This window comes from Lemur catta, chromosome 15, assembly GCF_020740605.2.
Source record: "Lemur catta isolate mLemCat1 chromosome 15, mLemCat1.pri, whole genome shotgun sequence".
NCBI lineage: Eukaryota > Metazoa > Chordata > Mammalia > Primates > Lemuridae > Lemur > Lemur catta.
The window spans coordinates 14896244-14917213 of NC_059142.1; the positions used below are offsets into that span (position 1 = coordinate 14896244).

A 20970-nucleotide genomic window follows, 5' to 3' on the forward strand; every position below is an offset into this window, starting at 1 on the left:
GCCACCTATTCTAACTGCCACAGGGTCAGCTGGGAAAGGGACGGGTCCTTTTGTCTGGGGTCAAGATCAGGCCAAAGGGACGTGGCCACCACAGCTCTGGCCCCCAACATCTCTGGATTTTCCCTTAGAAAAGCCCAGGATGGGCTTCTCCCTCCCTCTCCTGCTGGACTGGCAGAAGCCCTGCGTGGGGTGCGGTGCGGCTGATCTATCTGAGGAGGAGGGACTGGCCTGGGTGCTGGGAGGGGGTCCGGCGCCTGCCCTCTGTGGGGACCCCTTGCTGTCGGGGGAGCAGCTCGGTGCAAACAGCGGCTGGGATTCCCAGCCCTAGCCTGGCTCCCTGCCCAGGCGATTTCCAGCTAATGGCCAGGAAGAAGGCTACTTATCAGCCCTCAGGGTGGGGCATCGACCGACTGCGGGAGGTGGGGCCCTGCTTCAAGCCGGAACCTCCAGTACTGCCCGGGTGAGCTTGGGCAACTCATTTCTCCTCTCTGGGCTCCAGTTTCTTCATCTGCAAAATGAGGGGTGGGGGGACGGGGAGGCCTCTGGCCCCAGAGAGCTAACTCGGGACCCCACCCCCAGCCCACTCCAGCCCTCCCGGGGAAGGATAGGGGCTGCAGAAGGGCTGTACTCCACCCTCAATAGTGGCCTCAGTTCTCTGTCCCCTTGTGGTTGGCCCCCATCCCCTCGGGGCCTCGACCTATGAGAAAAGTGACCTTATCGTCCCCGCCTGACAGATGAGGCAGCCGGCCAGGGGAGGCAGGGGACTCACCCACACCCCACAGCCAGTGAGTAGCAGAGCCAGGGGCGGCCAAGCCCAGGCTTTCCCGGCTGGGTCTGGGGGCCCCCAACAGCAAGGTGTGACAGATGTGGCACATGACCTGTGTGGGTGCCTGCCCCTCTCCCTCTCTGATAGTGGAAAGGAGATGTCAGCCCAACGCTGAGGTCTAGTGGGCACAGGCCAGGCTTGGACTCAGAGGGATGGGTGGACGGAAGGTGGTCTACAATAGCGGTCCCCAACCTTTTTGGCACCAGGGACCAGGTTCATGGAAGATAATATTTCCACGGATTGAGGGTGGGGGGCGTGGGTGTCATGGGGGTCTGTGGAGCTCAGGCAGTGATACATGGGCCGTTTCCTAATAGGCCACTGACCGGTACTGGGCCGCGGCCTGGGGGTTGGGGACTGCAGGTCTAAAAGGACAGGGGTGGGATTCCTGCTACGAGCTCAGGAAGTGTCGGGCAGCAGGATTGGAAGTGGCCTCCCTTCTTCGGCCCTACTCCCTGCAGGCCCCCTGGGACTGAGCTGCCAACTCTGGGGGCTGTTGGTGGAGGGTGATGTGTGGGGATAGGGATGGGTGTCTGGCTTTGGACGCTGGGCTCTAGCCTGAGGCCAGAGCCCTGGCCAGAGCTCCGTCCTGCCAGGTTTGGGGTGTGGGGTGGCATGGGGGGGTGACTGATAGCTTTATCTTTGCCCCTGTGATGGGTGGCTGGTGGTTTCCTGCCAACAGCTCCTGTTTCCGGAGGCTTAGCAGGGCCCAAGCGGAGCCAGGAGGGGCAGTGGGGCTGGGCCTGGGTGGCCCCACCGGCCCCGCCCCCGTCTATCTTTGGGAATTTATTTGTCCACAGGCGTGGCTGGCCTGCAGTCCGTTGCCTTCCAGGGGCCAAGAGCTGCTCTGACCACCCAAGGATCCTCTTTCCCAACCCAAGTCCTCCAGCTGACCTCGAACTGCTGCCCTCTGGCCCCACCTGCCCTGCCCTGATCTTCCTAAGGGGGCCGGGAAGCCCCTGGAAGCTCCGCTGTCAAGGTGGGTGTTGGTGCTGCGCTCACCCTGAGAGCGGAGGCCACGCAGGGGGCTCAGTTCTGAGCCCCAGCCGGGCCCGCCATGGCGCAGCGGCTCCAGGACGAGCTGGCTACCTTCTTCTTCGAGTACGACACTCCCCGAATGGTGCTCGTGCGCAACAAGAAGGTGGGCGTTGTCTTCCGACTGATCCAGCTCGTGGTTCTGGTCTACGTCATCGGGTGAGTCTGGGCCCCTCCTGCTGCCCTCTTGCACCAGCCCCCAGCTTGGGCCAAACCCCCAGGCTCCGGGCTGTCCCCTGTGACACCAAGGGGCCCCTCTTTCTCTCCGTCCATTGGAAGGCCTTCCCGACAAGCTTCCGTGCTATTCGAAAGGACTAGAAAACCCTGCTAACTCGCTGTTGAGATGGGAACACTTAGGCAGGAGGGAAGGAAGTCCTGCCTCGGGTCCTGTGGGTTCTGAGGAACCGGCTCAGTGTTAATGGTTCCCCCAAGTGGTGACGGGCCTTTAAGGCCAGGGCCCCACGAACGACAGCCACTGAGTCCTGCCTGCGACCTCCCACCAAACCAGGCTGCTACCAAGAAACAGAGGCCACATCCCCTTTTACAGGCCAGAGAGGACAGGCTCTCCTACCACCTTCCCTGCCTAAATTAAAGGCATCGTGGGATGTTTGAGTCCCCTGGAGCAGCGAAATCCTCAAACTCTGAACACCTGGTGCCTTATAATGGCAGCACGTCATGCAGAGGATGGAGGTCACTTGTCCTGGGATGACAATTCCTTCCTTTCTGGGCATCTCTGGACCTGTCTCACTCCCTGCAAGGTCAGAAGCAGGGTGGGACTCCTGAAGTCTGGCTGTCCTAGGGACCACGCAAAGGCCATTTTCCTGAAATCAGTCTGGCTGTCCCTGGCAGGGGCTTGCACACGTGAGTGTGCTTGTGTGGGCATGTGTGTGTTACGTGGATGCACATGTGCCCTACCCAGAGCTCTGTGCCCATGCACATGCCCTCATGTGTCTGGGTGTGTGCCCAACGGTGTGTCCCTGGGCCTGGGTGCCCACATGTGTGTATGTGGCTGTGTCCATGCCTGCCTGTGCCTGAGGTGCTGGGTGCCTGATGCATGTCCCCTGTGTGTGGTGCATCATGTTCGCTCACAGTGACTCTGCAAAGGGCTCCTGGAGGCCCCGGGGCCACTGAAGGGAGCTCAGCCCCTGCTGGGGACCTGGGGGTACCTGGCAGCCCCAGCCACACTTTGCTGAGTGATTCTGAGGTCTGTGCCCCTCTGGTCTCCAAGTCCCCATTTTTGCTGTGGTTCCAAACCAGGACTGCTAAATGGAGACCGGGGCAGGCTGACCAGGGCCCCAAACACTGGTCCCCCCAGAACTTCTGGCCTCCCAAAGAGCCTTCCCACCACCCCACCCAGCCTCCAAGGCCCCAGAGCTGGTCAGGTGGAGCCACGGCCAGGACTCAGCCTCCCTCCTGTTCACAAACCAATTTGACATCTGTGATGTTGGTTGAGCTTGGGAGGGAAACTGAGGCCCAGAGAGGAGCAGTGGGGTTTCCAGGTTCATGGCAAGTCAGCAGCAAATCCAGGGTTAGAGGTGAGGCCCCCTGGACCCCGGGCCTCTGCTTGGCCCTCCCTTTTCCCACCATCTCAAGGGTTCTGGGGAACCTTTCTAATGGGCCCTGACGATGGGATGCCGGGCACAGGGCGGGCCTGAGAGCCCACCGTTAGCTTCACTCCTGATCCTCCAGGGAAGAGAGAGGTGGCCCACTCAGGCCCAGCCTGCCCCTCCCCCAAAGAGGCTGGGAGAACGTTGTCCTCACTCTGACCCCCATGGCTCCCTATTTCTGCTTTCAGATCAGCAGCTGTGAGCAGTACCAGGGCCCTCTTGTGTGTTGGTCACAGACTGTCAGAGTGGAAGGGACAGTCAACATCCCACCCCACCAGCTGCAGCATATGCCCCAAGCTGCCATCCAGCCCTGAACACATACTTGCACTGACGGGGACCTCACTACCTCTCTCCTCCCTCCTCCCCTTCTTTCCTCCTGAGACAGTCTGATCAGTTTCCAGATGGATGGAGCTCTTCTCAATGGGGCTCAGAGGCACAGTGCTGTAGCAGCAATCTCTCAGCTAGAAAGAGGCTAGCCAGGATTTGAATCCAGCTGCATCTGTATGGTTCCAAAGTCAGCCTTGATATCCTGAAAAGGAAGCATCCCCAGAGAGGTGAACTGACCTGCCTGAGTCACACAGCAGAGTGGGAAGGCATGGTGCCCCTACTATGCCTCGAGACCAGGCGTCCAGCTCAGCCTGGGCCGTGGCTTCTGCTGCCTCTGGTGCCCCCGTCTGGCTGCTGCCTGGTGCTGCACTGACCCCTCAGCTGGGAGCCTGCAACTACACACCAAATCCCAACCCAGCTTGGACTGGGTCTCAGCATCTCAGGCCTCGATTTCCCAACTGTTCCTCCACAGGTCAGGGATCGGAGGGACCTCTCTAAAGATATTGCAGTCAGTGCGGCAGTCTGCTCTTTCCTGAAGAGGGCTCTGCTTAAGTGCCCTCTCCTTTCCCAGATGTCTGTCTGAATGTCTGGTCCTGTGGGCATTGCGGGGGACACAGGAGAGACAGAGAAGAGCAGCCAGACCCCTGGGCCCCAGAGATAGGACAAAGCCCAGGTGGGGGATGGGTAGACACAGAGACAGAACTGGACAGAGGGACGGACACTGGAGCATGACTCAGATGAAGGGAGAGAGGCTCTGAGACCTAGAGGTGGAGACAGAGTTACTGAGGCAGAGGGAGAATGGCTGAGATGCCGAGAACCCAGCCAGACTCCGAAGAGGGAAGCTGTGGTCTTTATGGTCGTGCTCCTCCAGGAAGTGCAAGTGCAGGGAGCGAGTGGGCCTGAGCCTCTAGAAGATCATGCACTTTTGGCTCCATTTAAGATGGCCTGTTAGAGCTGTCCCCTAGGAGGTGAAGAGCTCTCTGTCCCTGGAGGTGTGCAGGCAGTGTGCTGTCATCCATGAGCCAGCAGGCCCGTGCTAGGGGTGTGCTCAGACATGTTCCTGCCTGGGGGGCTTGGGTTGGGAGAGGAGAGGGGTGTCTGGCTGCACCATACAGGAGGGTCCCCAAAGGGATTTGTGAATGTTGCCTGGGGAGACGGACCTGGGAAGCCCTCCTGGAGGATGTGACATGATGGTAGAACCAGCCATGAGCCAAGGCTGGGGCTGTAGGCAAGGCAGGTCTGCTCTCAGCTTTCTCCCCAGCCCCTCTCACTTCAGTCCTCCTCATCCCCTGCGCCTCCACACAGGGCTCTTCAAATCACACGTTCTGAGATCTCCAAGTGGATCACGGAACCCATCAATCAGGGATAAGGATAAATACAAATTACTGCTGGGAGAAACACACCAGGGGCCATTTCTGCAGCATCTTCTCCGTGCCTAGTGCTGTGCGGGTGGACAGAGGCAGGACACGGGGTGGGGAGAGGGAGGGGGCAGAGCTGAGGATGAGTTAGCCAGAACTCCCTGGGTTCCTGTGTCAGAAGCCCAGTCAAGCAGGATTTAAAGGAAGCGTCGGGGGCATTGAGAGGTTTATCCGAGAAATCAGCGTGGGCTTCAGGCCTGGCCGGACCCCCAGGATGAGGGCCCAGGAGGAGGAAGGTCTACGGGGAGATGAGGAAGGCAGGTTGGTCCAGTCTGGGTTCTCAGAGGAAGCTATCCAGGATCCGGCTGCTCTTCTTGCTCTACTGTCCTCTGTGGAGGCTTCATTCTCAGGCAGATTCTCCGGCTTCATAGTGGCGAGATGGCCACCAGCAGCTCCAAGGTCACATCTCACCAGCGGAGTCATGCCCCATGGCATGAGGCGCCTCCTCCAGAGTTCCAGCACTATTGGCTGGGGTCGGGTCATGTGCCCAGCCTAGACCCAATCACTGTGGCCGAGGAAATGGAATGCCCTCATTGGAGCAGCCTGGTGTGTGCCCCTTCCTGGTCCAGCCGGCCCGGGGAGGAGCGGAGTGTGAACAAAGGTTCTAGACAAAGAGTCACAAGGACCATGCTGAAGGGAGTGTAAAAGGAGCCCTGGGGAGAGGATGTGGAGGGCTGAGCAGGGCTGTGGGCTGAGGAGCATGGGATTTCTCCTGCCGGCGGGGGGCAGCCATGGAGGACGGCTACAGGGGAGGGACTGGGGTGGGCAGGGGCTGGGGTGCAGGCCAGAGGCAGGACAGCTGTGATGGGAAGAGAGGGTGAGGCTGTACCCAAGGCAGAGGCAGTGAGCATGGAGGACAGATGTCATCATCCTGCAGGCCCCACACCTGGGGTGGCCACTGCTTAGCTTCTGTCTGTCATTGCCATGGGGGGACATGCACCCAGCACGGCCAGAGTTCCTGACTTCTCGAGAGAAGTGGGAAATTGGAATTTATGTGCGAAAGAAACCTCTTGGTTTTTAGAGGTTGGTGACTTATTCAAAGAATTTAAAAGCACACATTGTTGCCTTGACTTGTCTGCAGGTTATGTGTTTATTAGCCTCTGAGCCCCCAGTGTGGGCCCCAGCTCTGAGCTCAGGTCCCTTCTAGGCCTGGAGTCTAGTCTTGCCCCTCCCCAAGGCTGCTGCTGCCTTACACCCTGCACCCCGTCAGGTCATCTCTTGCCTGTGGCCCCTGTGCCCCAGCAGCCACCTGACCTGTCCTCCCAGCCCCATGCCAGAGCTGCCCGCCAGCACCTGCCCCAGCTCCTCCCGTGTCTCAGCCTTCCCACACCCAGCCCCTCTGGGTCCTTTGATGAAAGCCAGCGGAGGACAGGAAGGACTGGGGGACCCAAAGAACATGGGCATGATGGGAAGGGTGGCCGTGAGGATGATGCCCAGGTGTTGAGCCTGGGTAATGGGGTAGGGACAGCACCATCCTCCATGACGAGGACACAGGAGGAGCAAGTTCTAAGAGGAGATGAATTTAGGTTGCTCCAGTTGAATTTCTGTTTGTATAGTGGTTAGCACTCTGCATTGAGATAGATTTCATCCACCGTAACAGTCACCCTTTTAAAAAACTACAACTCTGTGGTTTTTAGTATATTCACAAAGTTGTGCAACTATCACATTATATAGTTGTGTGAATAATTCCAGAACATTTTCATCATTCCAAAAAGAAACCCCATACAGGCCGGGTGCGGTGGCTCACGTCTATAATCCTAGCCCTCTGGGAGGCCGAGGCGGGAGGATTGCTTGAGCTCAGGAGTTTGAGACCAGCCTCAGCAAGAGCGAGACTCCGCCTTTACTATAAATAGAAAGAAATTATCCAAACAACTAAAAATAGATTAGCCTGGCATGGTGGCGCATGCCTGTAGTCCCAGCTACCTGGGAGGCTGAAGCAGGAGGATCCCTTGAGCCCAGGAGTTTGAGGTTGCTGTGAGCTAGGCTGACGCCACGGCACTCTAGCCTGGGCAACAGAGTGAGACTCTGTCTCAAAAAAAAAAAAATAAATAAATAAATAAAATCAATTATATTTAAAAAAAGAAAAGAAAAAAAGAAACCCCATACCACTTAGCAATCAACTCCTTCCCCCAGTTTTCCTCTTCACTGCCTACTTCGCTCGTTCCGGAAATTTCATACAAATAGAATCCTACAATATGTGGTATTTTGTGTCTTCTTTCACTTACAATAATGTTTTCAAAGTTCGTCCATGTTGGTTGGTTGAAACCTGTATCAGTCTTCATTACTTTTTTTTTTTTTTTTAAGAGATAAGGTCTTGCTCTGTCACCCAGGCTGGAGTGCAGTGGCATGATCATAGCTCACTGTAACCTGGAACTCCTAGGCTCAAGCAATCCTCTGGCCTCAGCCTCCTGAGTAGCTAGGACTACAGGCAAGTGCCACAATGCCCAGCTAATTAAAAAAAAAAAATTGTAGAGATAGGATCTTGATATGTTGTCCAGGCTAGTCTCAAACTTCTTGCCTCAAGCAATCCTCCTGCTTCGGCCTCCCAAAGTGCTGGGATTACATGTGTGAGCCACCACACCTTCATTACTTTTTATAGCTAAAGAATATTCCATTGTATGGATAGTTTACATTTTGTTTATCCATTCGTCGGTTGATGGACGTTTGGGTTGTTTCCACTTCTTGGCTCTTATGACTTCTTGGCTGCCATGAATATTTGTGTACAAGTTTTTGTGTGGACATAATTTTTTATTTCTCTTGGGTATATACCTAGGAACAGAATTGCTGTGTCAAAGGGAATGCCGTGTTTAACCTTTTGAGGCATTCCAGGACTGTTTTGGAAAGGGTCCACTTGAACTTGAGATACCTGTGAGAGGTCTGAGTCCAGTTGGAGATGTAGACATTTACAGACAGGTGATTCCTGACTTGCATGGTTCAACTTATAATTTTTTGACCTTTTAATGGGTTTGATCCTAAGTTGAGGGGCATCTGGACTTGTGATGGTTTGACTTACAATTTTTTGACTTTGTGTGGGTTTACTGGGGTATTAAATGCATTTTTTACTTACAGTGGGTTTATTGGGATGTAGCCCCACTGTAAGCTGAGGAGCATCTGTGTAAGTTCCCTGAGTGCGGGATTTTGTTTGTTCATTTCTGTATTTTTAGTGTCTAGACCAGTGCTTGGCGGATAATAGAGGCTTGATAAATACATATTTGTTGAATGACTAAATGAACGTGTGGAATTGAATCTAGGGGAGTGTAGATCTGGAGCTAGAAATCTGGGGACGCAGCGTGTCTATGACAGCCCACTAGGGGCTCTCCCTGGGCCGTGAGTGGAAGCCAGATGACTGGGGGCAGATTGACATTAAAAGAGGAATTAGTGCAGGAGGACCAGAGACTGTGAAAATTGGAGGTTTTAGTTAGTATGTGCCTACTGCATGCCATGCACTGTGCTAATTTCCTTAAAGAGAACTCATGGAAACTTCCCCCAAACAATTACCTAGATGCTTTTGTCTCCCTGGGGCCCAGGACTGAGTACGTACTAGGGCCTTCCTAAATATTTATTGAGTGAGCAGCATCTTTGAGGTAGGTGCCATCGCCTCGGTTTTACTGAGAAAACCAAGGCTCAGAGAGGTTTAGTCTCTACCTTGAAGCCACACAGCTGGGGAGTGGCAGGGCTGGTACCTGATCCTGGGCCCCTCCACCACATGGCCTCTTCCAGCAAGGGCCATAAGAAAAGAGCCCCAGGACAGGGTGTTGCTGAGGACCAGGCAGAAAGCCTGGGAAAGATTATTTCTGGAAGAGGAGCGGCTTCTGAAGATGCCAGTGTCTTTGACATCAGGGCCCCTTGGTGGCCTTCCCGAGTGACAAGGTCAGGTCACAAGGCGTGGTTTTGGAGGAGTGGGCCTGGCACCATAGTCATTCTATTAATATTATTGCCAGAACTGAGGTCATTAATGCTGGATTGGACTTTTCCCTTTGACCCCCAAGACCGGCAGCCCCAGGGCCAGACACAGCCCGGAAACACTGCATCAGCCCCAGCACGCAGGCTCAGGGCGGCTCTGCTTGCTCTCTGTGCTCTGGCTCCTGGGAGAACGTTGAAGCCAGTGCTGCTCAGCGGAAGTGGGCAGAGTCCTGGTGACCTCAAGCCCAGGGTCTGCCCCCTGCTTGGCCTCCGACTCTTGGGAGGGACACTCCCCCACGCCTCAGTTTCCTCAACTATATTATGAGTTGGTACCAGGCAAAGAGAGAAATGCCGCTAGAATGTTGGAGGTAGGGGTGCAAGAGGGAGGGAAGTGGCATCTCCTGCAGAGGGGTTCAGAATATGGAGCAGCTCCCCCTGCTCCTTCAAGCAACAGCTCCTTCAAGCTTGGGCACAGAGCCAGAAGCCTTCCTGGAAGAAGGGACCTAAGGAGTGTGGGGGGATGGGCGATGCCCCCACGCTCCCTGATAGGGCTGGAGGCAGCGCGGCGGGCCCAGGACACTGAGAAGTACCTTTATCATGCCTCACCTGTTGCTATCTGGGACCTGCAGGGGACAGCAGTGACCATGCTTAGGCTTAGGGAGTGTGTGGCTTGGCTCCAGTGCCAGGGTGAGAGAGAGGCTTGAAGTGGTGACTATGGGAGGGGAGAAGAGGACATTGGTAGGCTGCCTCCCTGGGGCCTGGAGCAGGGGGACAGCCCTGGAGAGCTAGTGGTGACTCTGGGTCTACAAGGCCTGGAGAATTCTGTTACCAGGCCTGAGCCCTGGGGGACAGGAGAGAGGAGTGCATGGCTTGGAGCTCTGCTTGGACAGGTGAGCTTGCGGTAGGGTAAGGCGTAGAGGGGGCATGACACATCTGCCCACAGGTGTACTCACAGATTTGCCCTAGAAGTATACAACTACACACCTCAATGTGCACCACACACACACGCACACGCACATACACACACCCCTTAAATCTCCATGAAGATTGTTTCCTGAAGGAAGGAGGATCATACCCTGGAGAGAAATATTATCTGGGACTCTTTCATTTGTAAGCAACAGAAATCAAATGCAAACTGGCTTAAATAAAGGAAAGGAATTTATTGGCTTATGTAACTGAAAAGTCCAGAAGTGGATTTTCAAGGATGCTTCAGGCATGGCTGGATCCAGGTGCTCAAACAACATTATCAGGAGTCTGCCCCTCTCCATCTCCTGGTGTGGCTTTTCTCTAGGTGGGCTTCATTCTCAGGCTTGCTGTTGCCATGAGGTAACAAAGACGACTAACCACGGGTTTAGTCTTGCAGCTGCCCTGCTTAGCCACCCAGCAGACAGGATGTTTCTTTCCCAGTAATTTCCAGAAAAACCCTGGCCTCATTGCTGAAATTCCCAGGTCATGTTCCCATCCTTAGACCCATCACTGTCACCAGGGGGATGGAACATTGATTGCCAAGCCTTGGCCATCTGCCCACCCCTGGGGCTGGGAGGGAGGTTAGCCCCACCGAACCTTCCAGACTGGAAGTGGAGAACCCAAAGGAACAGGAATTCTGAATGCTGGGAAGGGAAGGCCAGAACTTCCCAAGAAGCTGGGAGACCTCTAGCCTGAGCCACTCCCACAGGAGCCTCAACTGGGGGGCTGGATGCTGCAAGCCCTTCAGAAGGCCACTTCCCCCCTCTGTTTCCCTTCCTGTTCCCCTTCCCAGGGGGTCCCAGCATGGCTGGGATAATAATAATAACTAATGTCTATACAGCACTTACTGTGTGCCAGTCCCCTTTCTAGTGTTTTTACATGCATTAACTCATTTAATCACCACCACATTGTCATTATTATTCCCATTTTATAGATTAGAAAACCGAGGCACAGGGGGATTTACTAGCTTACGCCAAATCACATGGCATGTGAGTAGGGGACCTGGGTTCCAGATCTGGGCTGCTGGACACCAAAGGTCAGACTCTCGGCCAGCATGCTCCGCTGTCTCTTGGTGGGAGGACCTCAGGAAGGAAGGAGCTCCCTGGGAAGAAGGATTGGGGTCCAAGAGGCTTGCCCTCCAGGTCCCAGCAAACTCTGCTGGTGGAAAAGGATCTGAAAGCATCGTTCAGTAGGTCTCCTCCCTGGGAATTGGTATTTTCATAGTGAAAAGAATGGTGGGACTTCAGGCACAGGCCGGCAGGGGGCGGCAGGCGAGGCTGTCCTGCCTCCTGCCCAAGAGTAGCTTTAGGAGCAGACAGGGCTCAGAGGTGCACCAGGGAGAGCCCGGGGAAGTCCATGACACGTCCAGCTGGTGCCAGAACCACAACTCCCTGTGGCCCCGCAGGTGGGTGTTTGTCTACGAGAAGGGCTACCAGACGTCGAGTGGCCTCATCAGCAGCGTATCTGTGAAGCTCAAGGGCCTGGCGGTGACCCAGCTCCCGGGCCTCGGCCCCCAGGTCTGGGACGTGGCTGACTACGTCTTCCCTGCCCAGGTGAGCCGGCTCAGGGCTGCACCTTCTGCACGGCCTGGCTCAGAGCTGGGTGGGACTGTGTCCCACCTCCCTGTGGGACCAGTCCGGCTCCTCTCTCTCTCTGGACCTCGGTTTCCCTAACCGTGAAGGACGGGCAGAAGCAGCCTGGTAACTTTGACATCGTGGGGTGCAGAGGCTGCTGGGAGTTGTATGGGTGGGCTCTAGGGCCTGCTGGGGCAGTGTGTGGGTTCTCAGGCTGTTCTCCCAGCTCCCAGCCTGCCCCCCCGCCCCTCACTTCCAGGGGGACAGCTCCTTCGTGGTCATGACCAACTTCATCGTGACGCCGCATCAGGTTCAAGGCCACTGCGCAGAGGTGAGGACTTCTGCCCACCCCCACCCCCCCTGCTTGGACCCACAGGGGAAAATGACATGGAGAAGAGGTCCCGTGGGCATTGGAGGTGAAGCCAGATGGGCTCCCCGCAGGGGCCGGGATGGTGGAATTTCAACACAGATTCACGCAAAGTAACTGTCAGCCACCGCAGGGCTGAGCCTCCCCTCCCGGCTGGGTGCCAAGCAGGAGGCTGAGTCCTAGTGCCCCCCCACCATGCGCCAAGTCCCCTACCCTCTGCCAGCTGACATGGGCAATGGGTAGCTGGGCATGAGCCCAGAGGGGTCCTTGGCAGAGCAGTGTGGGAGGGAACTGGGGGGAAGGAGGCTGTGAGCAGGGGTCACCCTAAAGAGATCTGAGACTCTGTCCCACGCCCTCCCAGGGCCCTGGGGGTGGGGGGAGGCTCTTCTCAGGACCCCAGCCAAGGGGTCTGGGGCCAGCAGCTCTCCTGTCCCCCAGCACCCGGAAGGGGGCCTGTGCAGGGATGACAGTGGCTGCACCCCTGGGAAGGCAGAAAGGAAGGCCCAAGGTAAGGTTGGCCTCCTCCTGTCCCCTCCACAGACCCTTCAGTCCCAGGGCCTGCTGTCCTCCTGCCCGCCTCGGCACCGACCTGCCTCTCGCCACACCCCTCCTGCCAAGTTTGTCCTTCACTGGGGGACTCCCTAGTCCCTCCTGTTCTCTCGCCCCCTGTCACCTGGCTTGGCCTGCCTTATCCCAAACCTAGTCTCATTTCTGTCCTCGCTTGGGTTGTCCATCACTTGGGGCTTCTGGATGAGGGGGCTGGGGGGGCCTCCTCTGCACCCCTGGCTTGTGGGGGGCTCCTAGGGCTTTCTCCCTCTTTCCAGGCATCCGTACCGGCAAGTGTGTGGCCTTCAATGACACTGTGCAGACATGTGAGATCTTTGGCTGGTGCCCCGTGGAAGTGGATGACAATGTCCCGCGGTAACACCCTGTCCTTCCAGGGAGCCAGGAACAGGGTCCCCAGCCCAGACAGAGGGGGATCTGATCTGGAAGGATCTGTCTCCCCTTTCTCTGACCCCACCCTCACCCTAGCCGTGCAGCCCAGGCCAAGCCTCCCCCGATCCCCTGGTCAGGGGCCTGTGAGTTCAGCACTGTCGCACACTCGCCCCTCACCCAGGCTGCAGGAAGACCCTGCATGCTCTGACCACCCCACCACTCCACTGTGCCGAGCTCTGCGTGGGGCACACGGGGGGCCTCCTGGGGAGGGGCGGTGAGAGAGTGTGGTCTCCTCCAGCCCTGCCCTTCTGCGAGAGGCCGAGAACTTCACTCTCTTCATCAAGAACAGCATCAGCTTTCCACGCTTCAAGGTCAACAGGTTCGTGGGAAATGTGCTTCCCGAGGCTGCCCCGGCTGGTGTCAACTGCCTCCGGCTCCCCCCACTCCTGCTGGTTTCGCTCTGGAGGCAGAAACCCGGGCCAGGCCCCTGGGGTGGGCTGCCGAGGGGCCATGCCGGACCCGTGAGGGATCCTCCCAGCTGGCACATTGCTGCTGCCAACGCCCCCCATCCCCATAGGCGCAACCTGGTGGAGGAGGTGGATGCCGCCTACATGAGGACCTGCCTCTATCACAAGACCCTGCACCCTCTGTGCCCCGTCTTTAAGCTTGGCTATGTGGTGCAAGAGTCGGGCCAGGATTTTAGCACCCTGGCTGAGAAGGTATGGGGGATGGTGCCAGGCAAGTGGGGAGGGCTGGGCCCCAGGATCATATTAATAATAAGGCTTCTCAGGCTCAGTTAATCCTCCCAAACCTCCCTGGTGTGGGCTGAGCATATGCGCAGGTCTGTCGCCTCACACTGGGGCCCCTTGAGGGTCAGATCTGTGTCTTCAGTGGGGCCTGGCGTGGACCTGGCACAAGGGAGGGGCCCAGAATCATTGGACGTGGGCAGGCCTTGGCACCTTCTTGTTTGCTGATGTCCTGCTATTTAAAAAATATTAGATAAAAGCAACTTGAATGCCATAGCCCTTGGCCCCGAGAACTCCCAAGAGCCTCACAGTCACCTGGGCTTCCGAGAGGAGCAGGACCTTCTAACGAGCGCAGACCTGGCTGGCTGGGTTCAAATCCCGGCTCTGCCCCAACAAGCAGCTTGACCTCAGACAAGTCTCTTAACTTCAGCGTGTCTGAGCTTTTGCACCTGTCAAGGGAGGGCAATAATGGCGCCAGTCTCGTGGGGTTGTCTGGAGGATCGAGTGAGTTCGTACCTGGGACTGCACTTCCGTACTGCCTAGCATGTGGCAATCCTACGTACCTGTTCCCACGTGTTCCTTATCATCCCTGCTCTTGCAGTTGCCTATTCAGGGATGGAAATCAGTCCCTTTTCTGTGATGTTACCAAAAACAAAACCCACTCACAACACATCTGTCTATAGCAGAGGTCAGCAAACTTTTTCTTTCAAGGGCCAGACAGTAAATATTGTCAGTTCTGCAGGCGGTGTGGTCTGTGTGCCAACTACCCAAGTCAGCTGCTGCAGGGCAGAAGCAGCCACAGACAATCTGTGAACAACGGACGTGGCCAGCCTCGGCTCACGGCTTCAGTGGGCTGCCCCCAAAGGGGTTTACACCGTAGCAACACGTATGACCTAAAAGCTGCATGTTAGACACCCCCCACCCCCTACCCCGTTCCTAAAGCTCTCCCTGCCATCCCCCACTGGAAATTTCTCAGTACCAGCCTCCCACCAGGTTGCCCAGCTCCCTGCCTCCTTCTCTGCCCACCTCCCAACTCTTCCCCTGTTGCTCAGCCCTCCCCCACCTGTCCTGTTGCTTGCCCTGTCCAGAGGAGCTTGGCTTCCTCCTGTGTTCCCTTCCCAATCCACGTTTTCACAGACTCACTCTCCCATTCAAAATGTCTGCTTACCTCCCACACTGTGACTTGTGCTAGGAACTCAGGAGTCAGTGACCAATGAGACAGACACCTCTGTCCTCCTAGAGCTTACAGTCCTGGAGGGGATGGATTAATAAATAATAACACAAAATAAATATATGATTGATTACGAAGTGACTAATGTTCCGGAAGAAAACACACAGTTCTTCCCACAACAGGAGGGAATAACAAGGACATACTTTAGATTGGGAGTGGTGGTCAGGGAAGGATGAGAAAGAGCCCAGGATTGTGGAAAACTGGGGGAACAGCATGTGCAAAGGCCCTGAGGTAGGAAGAACTTGTATTCTAGAAATGGTCAGAGAGCTGGCGTGTGCAGTGTGATGGGTGGGTGGTGAGGCCAGAGAGGGTGGCAGGCCCTCTACCCCAAAACAGTGTTTCAGTGTCTTTTTTCAAGCAAAAGTGTTCCGTTTTTGAGAGTGTGCTGGTGCCAGGTGTAAGACAGGAGGTTCTTGATCCTAAAATCCCAGATCGTAAATGCCTACGTTCCTGGTAGGGTGGAGTGGTTGGCATCACCATCGACTGGCACTGTGACCTGGATTGGCATGTGCGACACTGCAAACCCATCTACGAATTCCATGGGCTGTATGAGGAGAAAAATCTGTCTCGAGGCTTCAACTTCAGGTGCCTGCCAGCGCATCCTTCTTTGTAGTCCTGTGGGATTTTCTACTCTCAAACCCCTGTGGGGCTGAGCAAGTGTCCCCAGAGGGAAGCAGAGGACCCTGGGCAGCTCCCGTTCTGCCTGGGTGGCCAAGCAGGAAGCCAGCAGGGAGCAAGACCCTGGAGGCCTGAACCCCCTGCCCCTGGTCTCAGTCCCCTTGAGGCCCACCTGGCCAGGACTGGCTGGGGAAATTGCCGACATCTGGAGCCGGGGCTAGAGTTGAGCGCAGTGTTCCTGGGAGCCTGCCTGGGGTCGGGATGGGGCTGTATTCACAGACCTCTCGGGGCTCCCAAAACCCTGATGCTCTGAGAACGCCAGGCCCAAGACAGTTGTCCATCAGCCTCCTGCCACCTCATCCCTTCTCCAAGGTTTGCCAGGCACTTCATGGAGAACAGGACCAACTACCGTCACCTCTTCAAAGTGTTTGGGATTCGCTTTGACATCCTGGTGGATGGGAAGGTGAGTACCAAGCGTGAGGCAGTTGGCAGCTGAGACATAGTCTCGGTCCCTGTGAGTGCCTGTAGTTATGGACGACAGGTGAGTTCCTTCCAGTAACAGATGGGGCTTGGGGGATGTTGAGGGCAGAGCTTCGCAGCCTGTGACTCTGCCTCCCCAACAATCTCTCTGGGTCCAGGGAGGCAGAGCCAAGGTCAAAACCCAGGTCTACTGCCTGGCAGCTGGCTCCCCGTGTTGAGTCAGGGCCCTGCGAGCAGGCGGTGGGGAGAGTTCACAGCCAAGAGGTGGGGAAGCCCCTTGTGTCCGGCTTGGCCTTTTCCAGCCTGGCCCCTTCTGACTGTGACTCTTCTCTCTCCCTGGGTCCTCCCACCAGGCCGGGAAGTTTGATATCATCCCCACAATGACCACCATCGGCTCTGGGATTGGCATTTTTGGGGTGGTAAGTGTTGGGGTCACTGTGCTGAGGTCAGCCCCTCCTCTTCTTCCTCTCAGTAGCAGCAAGCCCCTCACCCCAAAACTTAACCCTAACTGTCGGATCATTATTGAGCCAGCAGCTGCCCAGCCCACCACCCAAGACCCATGGTGTACCTAAGAAAGCTGAGGCCCAGGGCTGGGCAGGACAGAGGTGGGGTGGGGCTGCCTTGGATCCCTGAGGGTCCTGCAGTGCCTCCTTCCCCCACCAGGAAACTGAGGTCTATAGAAGGGCAGCTTCAGCCAGGGCCACTCCAGGGCCATCCGTCAGCAGGGACTGAGGCTGGATGTGGAGGGCTCTGTACCCGCCCCCAGAGTCCCATGCTGTACCCACGCCCCTTCCTGCCCCCAGGCTACGGTTCTCTGTGACCTGCTGTTGCTCCACATCCTGCCCAAGAGGCACTACTACAAGCAGAAGAAGTTCAAATACGCAGAGGACATGGGGCCGGGGGTGGTAAGAGAGCTTCCTGAGTCGGTCCTTCAAAGGCCTCAGGCCCCTGGGTCTGTTTTGTGGCGGGTCAGCTGCTTCCCCAGGGCTGACCTGCATCCCCCCAATGCGTACACAGGGCGAGCGTGACCGTGCAGCCACCAGCTCCACCCTGGGCCTGCAGGAGAACATGAAGACATCCTGACCCTCGGGCCCCGGCTCCTGGCTGGATGCAGTGCGAGGCTTCGGGCTGGGACCCACCGGGTCTCCCTCTCAGCCAGGCAGACACCCGTTTGCTGGCAGCTCAGGGTGGACGCTGGGAGAGACCTGTGCAATTCTGGGCTCTGACTCCAACCACACACCCCAGTCTCAGCCACTCCTGGTTGGGAAGGGTCCCTCCACACGCCTGTACCCTGGCTTTGTGCTTCTCTCTCTGGGACCTCATTGTCCATCCACTGCCTCAATTTCCCTAGATCTGTGCTCTCCGGTGTGGCAGCCACTAGCCACACGTGACTATTTAAATTTAAATTAAATAAAACTGAATAAAATAAAAAATTTAGTTCCTCAGTTGAACTAGCCACATTTCAGCTGCTCAATAGACACATGCAGCTAGTGGCTGCCACACTGGACGGCTCAGAACATTTTCCCCATTGCAGAAAGTTCCGTTGGACAGCCCTGTCTCTTCCCGGCCTCAGATTTTCCTGGGGAGTTTGCTGACAATGCAGACGCCTGGGCCCACCCTAGACCCCTTGAACCCGAAGCTCCAGTGCTGGCCGCCTGATCTGCAAGGACAGCAAACTCCCCAGGCCATTTTGGGTCATGAGTTTAAGAACTGCTGTCCTAGAGCTTTCTGATTCTACGCTCCTGATTGGGCGCCAGACTTAGCCCTGGGCCCGCACCACCTGGCAGGTGCAGGCACTGAGCAGGGTCTCAAACACCCCCAGCGTGTGTGTAGTGTGCCCACGTGTCACATGGTGTCTCATGCACACAACCTAACGTATACACCACCCACGTGCACACAGCTGTCCATCCACACGGTGTATCTGAACAGCGTGGGACCCACAAACACAACCATCTGAACACACCCACAGCCCCAGCACAGGCACATGCATGGTCTGTGCCATGTCCCCTCCATGGGGAAATGCTTCTCCCCAAGTGTGTCTGGCCAGGACGGCCCTTCTAGCCAGGAACCCTCACTCAGCTACCTGGGGTTGGGGTGGGAGCCTGGGCCGAATGCTGGGCTCCTGCCCGCGGCTCCGCCCCAGCTCCCGAGGCCTGCCTGGCTCTGGCTGAGCACAAGGTCTGGTGAAAGCCATGGGTTGGCTGTAATAAAAGGAACGAGGACAAACCTCTGCCTTCTGTGCTTTCCGTCCAGACCTCTCTAAACTCTGTGTGCCCAGCTGTGAAATGTGGGGCCGGCAATCTCCGAGGTCTGCCGGATGCGCCGCTGGGCAGCAGTGAGCCCATCCGTATCGTATGCCCTGAGCCCAGCAGGCTCAGTGCCAGGGGTCAGCTCACCTCTGTCCATGGGCCTCTGTCATGGCCCCATGGGACACTAGCACTGGTCCCCATCCTCCACAAGCCCCTCCCATGGTGTGAGAGGCCTGGCACGGGGATAAGGAGAGAACTCCAGCAGTGGCCTCAGGAAACAGGGGGCAGGAAGGGGCTGGCCGTCCCAGGAGGGGGATCAGAGGGAATCAGGGGGATCAGAAGGATACCCCAGGGGCCCTGGTGTGGGCATGACCTCCCGTCTGGAGCCGTGTAGGGTCTCTTGGCACCTCCATTACCATGCTCTGCCTAGACCAGCACCGTCCCCTGGAACTTCCTGCCATCATGGAACGTCCTCTGTCTGCACTGCCCAATATGGTATCCCGTAGCCACAGGTGGCCACGGAGCACTTGAAATGTGGCCAGCGCAACCAAGGAACTGAAGTTGTTATTTTATTTACTTTTAATTAATTCAAATAGCCACATGCCGCTAGTGGTGACCAGATTAAACAACACAGCCTAGTCCCTCCCATCTCCCTCAGGGCTTTGGCCTTTTGCCTCCTTCTCCAGCCAAGAGCCATCTCTCAGATTTTACAAGACAGGAACTCCCTCTTCCGCCCTCCCTCCCTTCTCCAGCCCCACCTGCTTTTGCACCTCCTGCCCCCTTCCCTCCTGAAAGGGCTCCTGCCCTGTATCCAAGCCAGCTCCCCAGCCCAGGCACCTCTGGCAGAAACTGTCTCTTCTCCCTCCCACTCCTGCCTTCCTTCCCCTCTTCTGTCTCCTCTTGGCCCACACCCCCCTGCAGCTTCCCCCACTCTCCCTTCATTGCCACTCTTCCAGAAAGACCAGTCCACTCTTCCCTCTGCAATTGGCCTCCACCCCTACTACTTCTCCTTGATGCCGTTGCCAAGGTCACCAATAGTGTCTTCGTTGCCAAATCCAAGCAGACACTTAGCCTGTGGCCTGTCCACATCTGACAGTGTTGCCCAGGCCCTCTATGTTGAAAGATTTCCTTCCAGCAGCTCCTAGAACCCACCCTCTCCTGATTTTCCAGCCAGGGTGGTGTGCAGGGAAAAGACAGTTTGCTATTGCAGCTCTGACACAGCTCGCTGTGTGTCCTGGGGCAAATTGCTTAACTCTCCAAGCTCCTCTGTGGGTCAGGGATAATAATAACCTTTACTAGGGTTGGGGTAAGATATGATATGTAAAGTGCCTAGCACAGAGCCTGGCATACAGTGGTGCTCTGCCCATGCATCTATCTACTCTTTCATTGGTGGAGTCAGGTAGTTGTCCGTGGATATTTTTTCTCCCTGTGGCAGTACAACCCTTGGTTCTTCGCTGGACATGTGCCTGTCTAGAATGGAAGTTGCATTTCCCAGCCTCCACTTGCAGCTGGGTCTTGTCATGTGACTAAGTTCAAGCTAACGAGATGTATGTGGAAGTGTCATGTGACAACTTCTGGGAACTTTCCTTAATAGAGAGTTGGTGCAGATCCTTTGCCTTCTTCTTCATCCTTTTCTCCACCTCACTGCCTGGAATACATATGTGATGGCTGGAGCTCTAGCTGCTATTCTGAACCATGAGGTCCAGAGCCACACCCAGAGGTGGCTTGAATTATTCATTCAACAAACATCCATTGAGCACCTATGCCATGTGTCAGGCTGTGTGCTGGATGAGTCAGGCACAGCCCCTGTCCCCAAGCAGTTCCCAGTCCAGATGAGGACCAGGAAGGTAAACAGATGCTAGGTTCAAGGAAGTCTCTAAGAGGGGTTACTAACCCATGCTGGGCAGTGGGGAGGTCATGGGGAGTGTGTCCTGGAAGAATGGGCAGGCATTGAATTGAGCCCTGAAAGACAAAGAGAAGTTAGATAGGCAGGTGGTTAGGAATAAGGTTAGAGAGGGCTTGATTGGACCTATTCTCAGGGCAGTAGTAAGCCATGAAGGATTCCCCAGCAGGAGCTGACTGACTAGTTGGACCTGTGTTTCTGAGAGATTGTTCTGGCTGCCAGGTGGAGAAAGGCTAGTGGGAGGTGAAACTAGATGGGGTGGGAGGCTGGTGAAGAGGCTGCTGCAGCAATCAGATGCAAGCTGGTGGTGGCCTGAGGTCAGGGAAGGGCAGAGGGGTGGAGGAGCGTGGACAGATTCCAGGGATATTTAAGAGGCAGCGTGGCAGGAACTGGAGATTGATTGGAAGGAGCAGGAAGCGGGTAGGCTGCAGGTGACTCCCAGGTTTCTGGCTCCAGTTTTGAGACAGGGCCACAGGAGGCCAGGTGTGGAGGAGTGATATGGGGCTCTGTTTAGGGCAAGTGGTGGTGAGACGTGCCAGAGTCGCCTCAAGGGGAGAAGTTAGCATAACTGAACCAAGAGATGGTGAGCTCACCAGGGGAGAGGTGGAGACAGAGTCCCCAGGAACAGCCACTGTGGAGGTCACCAGGTCCTGTTGAGTTCCCTCCATTCCCTCTGCCCCAGCTAGGCCACTCCTGCCGCTGCTCACAGAGCCCTTCCCCAAACATGCATCCCACTCGGACCCCAGCACTCTATGCTAAACTACCTCTCAGCCTCCCTGGCCCCCTG

The 20970-nt window shown here is 56.4% G+C and overlaps 1 protein-coding gene across 1 annotated transcript; it reads left to right on the forward strand.

Moving 5' to 3' along the window:
* Window positions 1-1526: 1526 nt before the first annotated feature.
* P2RX1 (purinergic receptor P2X 1) lies at window positions 1527-18257 on the forward strand. The gene is made up of 12 exons (XM_045526057.1): window positions 1527-2017; window positions 11485-11632; window positions 11913-11984; window positions 12459-12528; window positions 12845-12941; window positions 13255-13335; window positions 13534-13675; window positions 15391-15518; window positions 15924-16014; window positions 16385-16450; window positions 16835-16936; window positions 17049-18257. Exons 1-12 carry the CDS (start codon window positions 1881-1883, stop codon window positions 17112-17114), a joined length of 1200 nt encoding a protein of 399 aa, XP_045382013.1. The 5' UTR covers window positions 1527-1880; the 3' UTR covers window positions 17115-18257.
* Window positions 18258-20970: the final 2713 nt, after the last annotated feature.

What these genes read in the sequence shown, in the direction of transcription:
- P2RX1 (XM_045526057.1), top strand. Translation starts at nt 1,881, where the DNA reads ATGGCGCAGCGGCTCCAGGACGAGCTGGCTACCTTCTTCTTCGAGTAC. An exon ending in ACATCCTGGTGGATGGGAAG is followed by an intron (nt 16,015 to 16,384) that starts GTGAGTACCAAG and finishes TCCTCCCACCAG; the next exon opens with GCCGGGAAGTTTGATATCAT. An exon ending in AGGACATGGGGCCGGGGGTG is followed by an intron (nt 16,937 to 17,048) that starts GTAAGAGAGCTT and finishes ATGCGTACACAG; the next exon opens with GGCGAGCGTGACCGTGCAGC.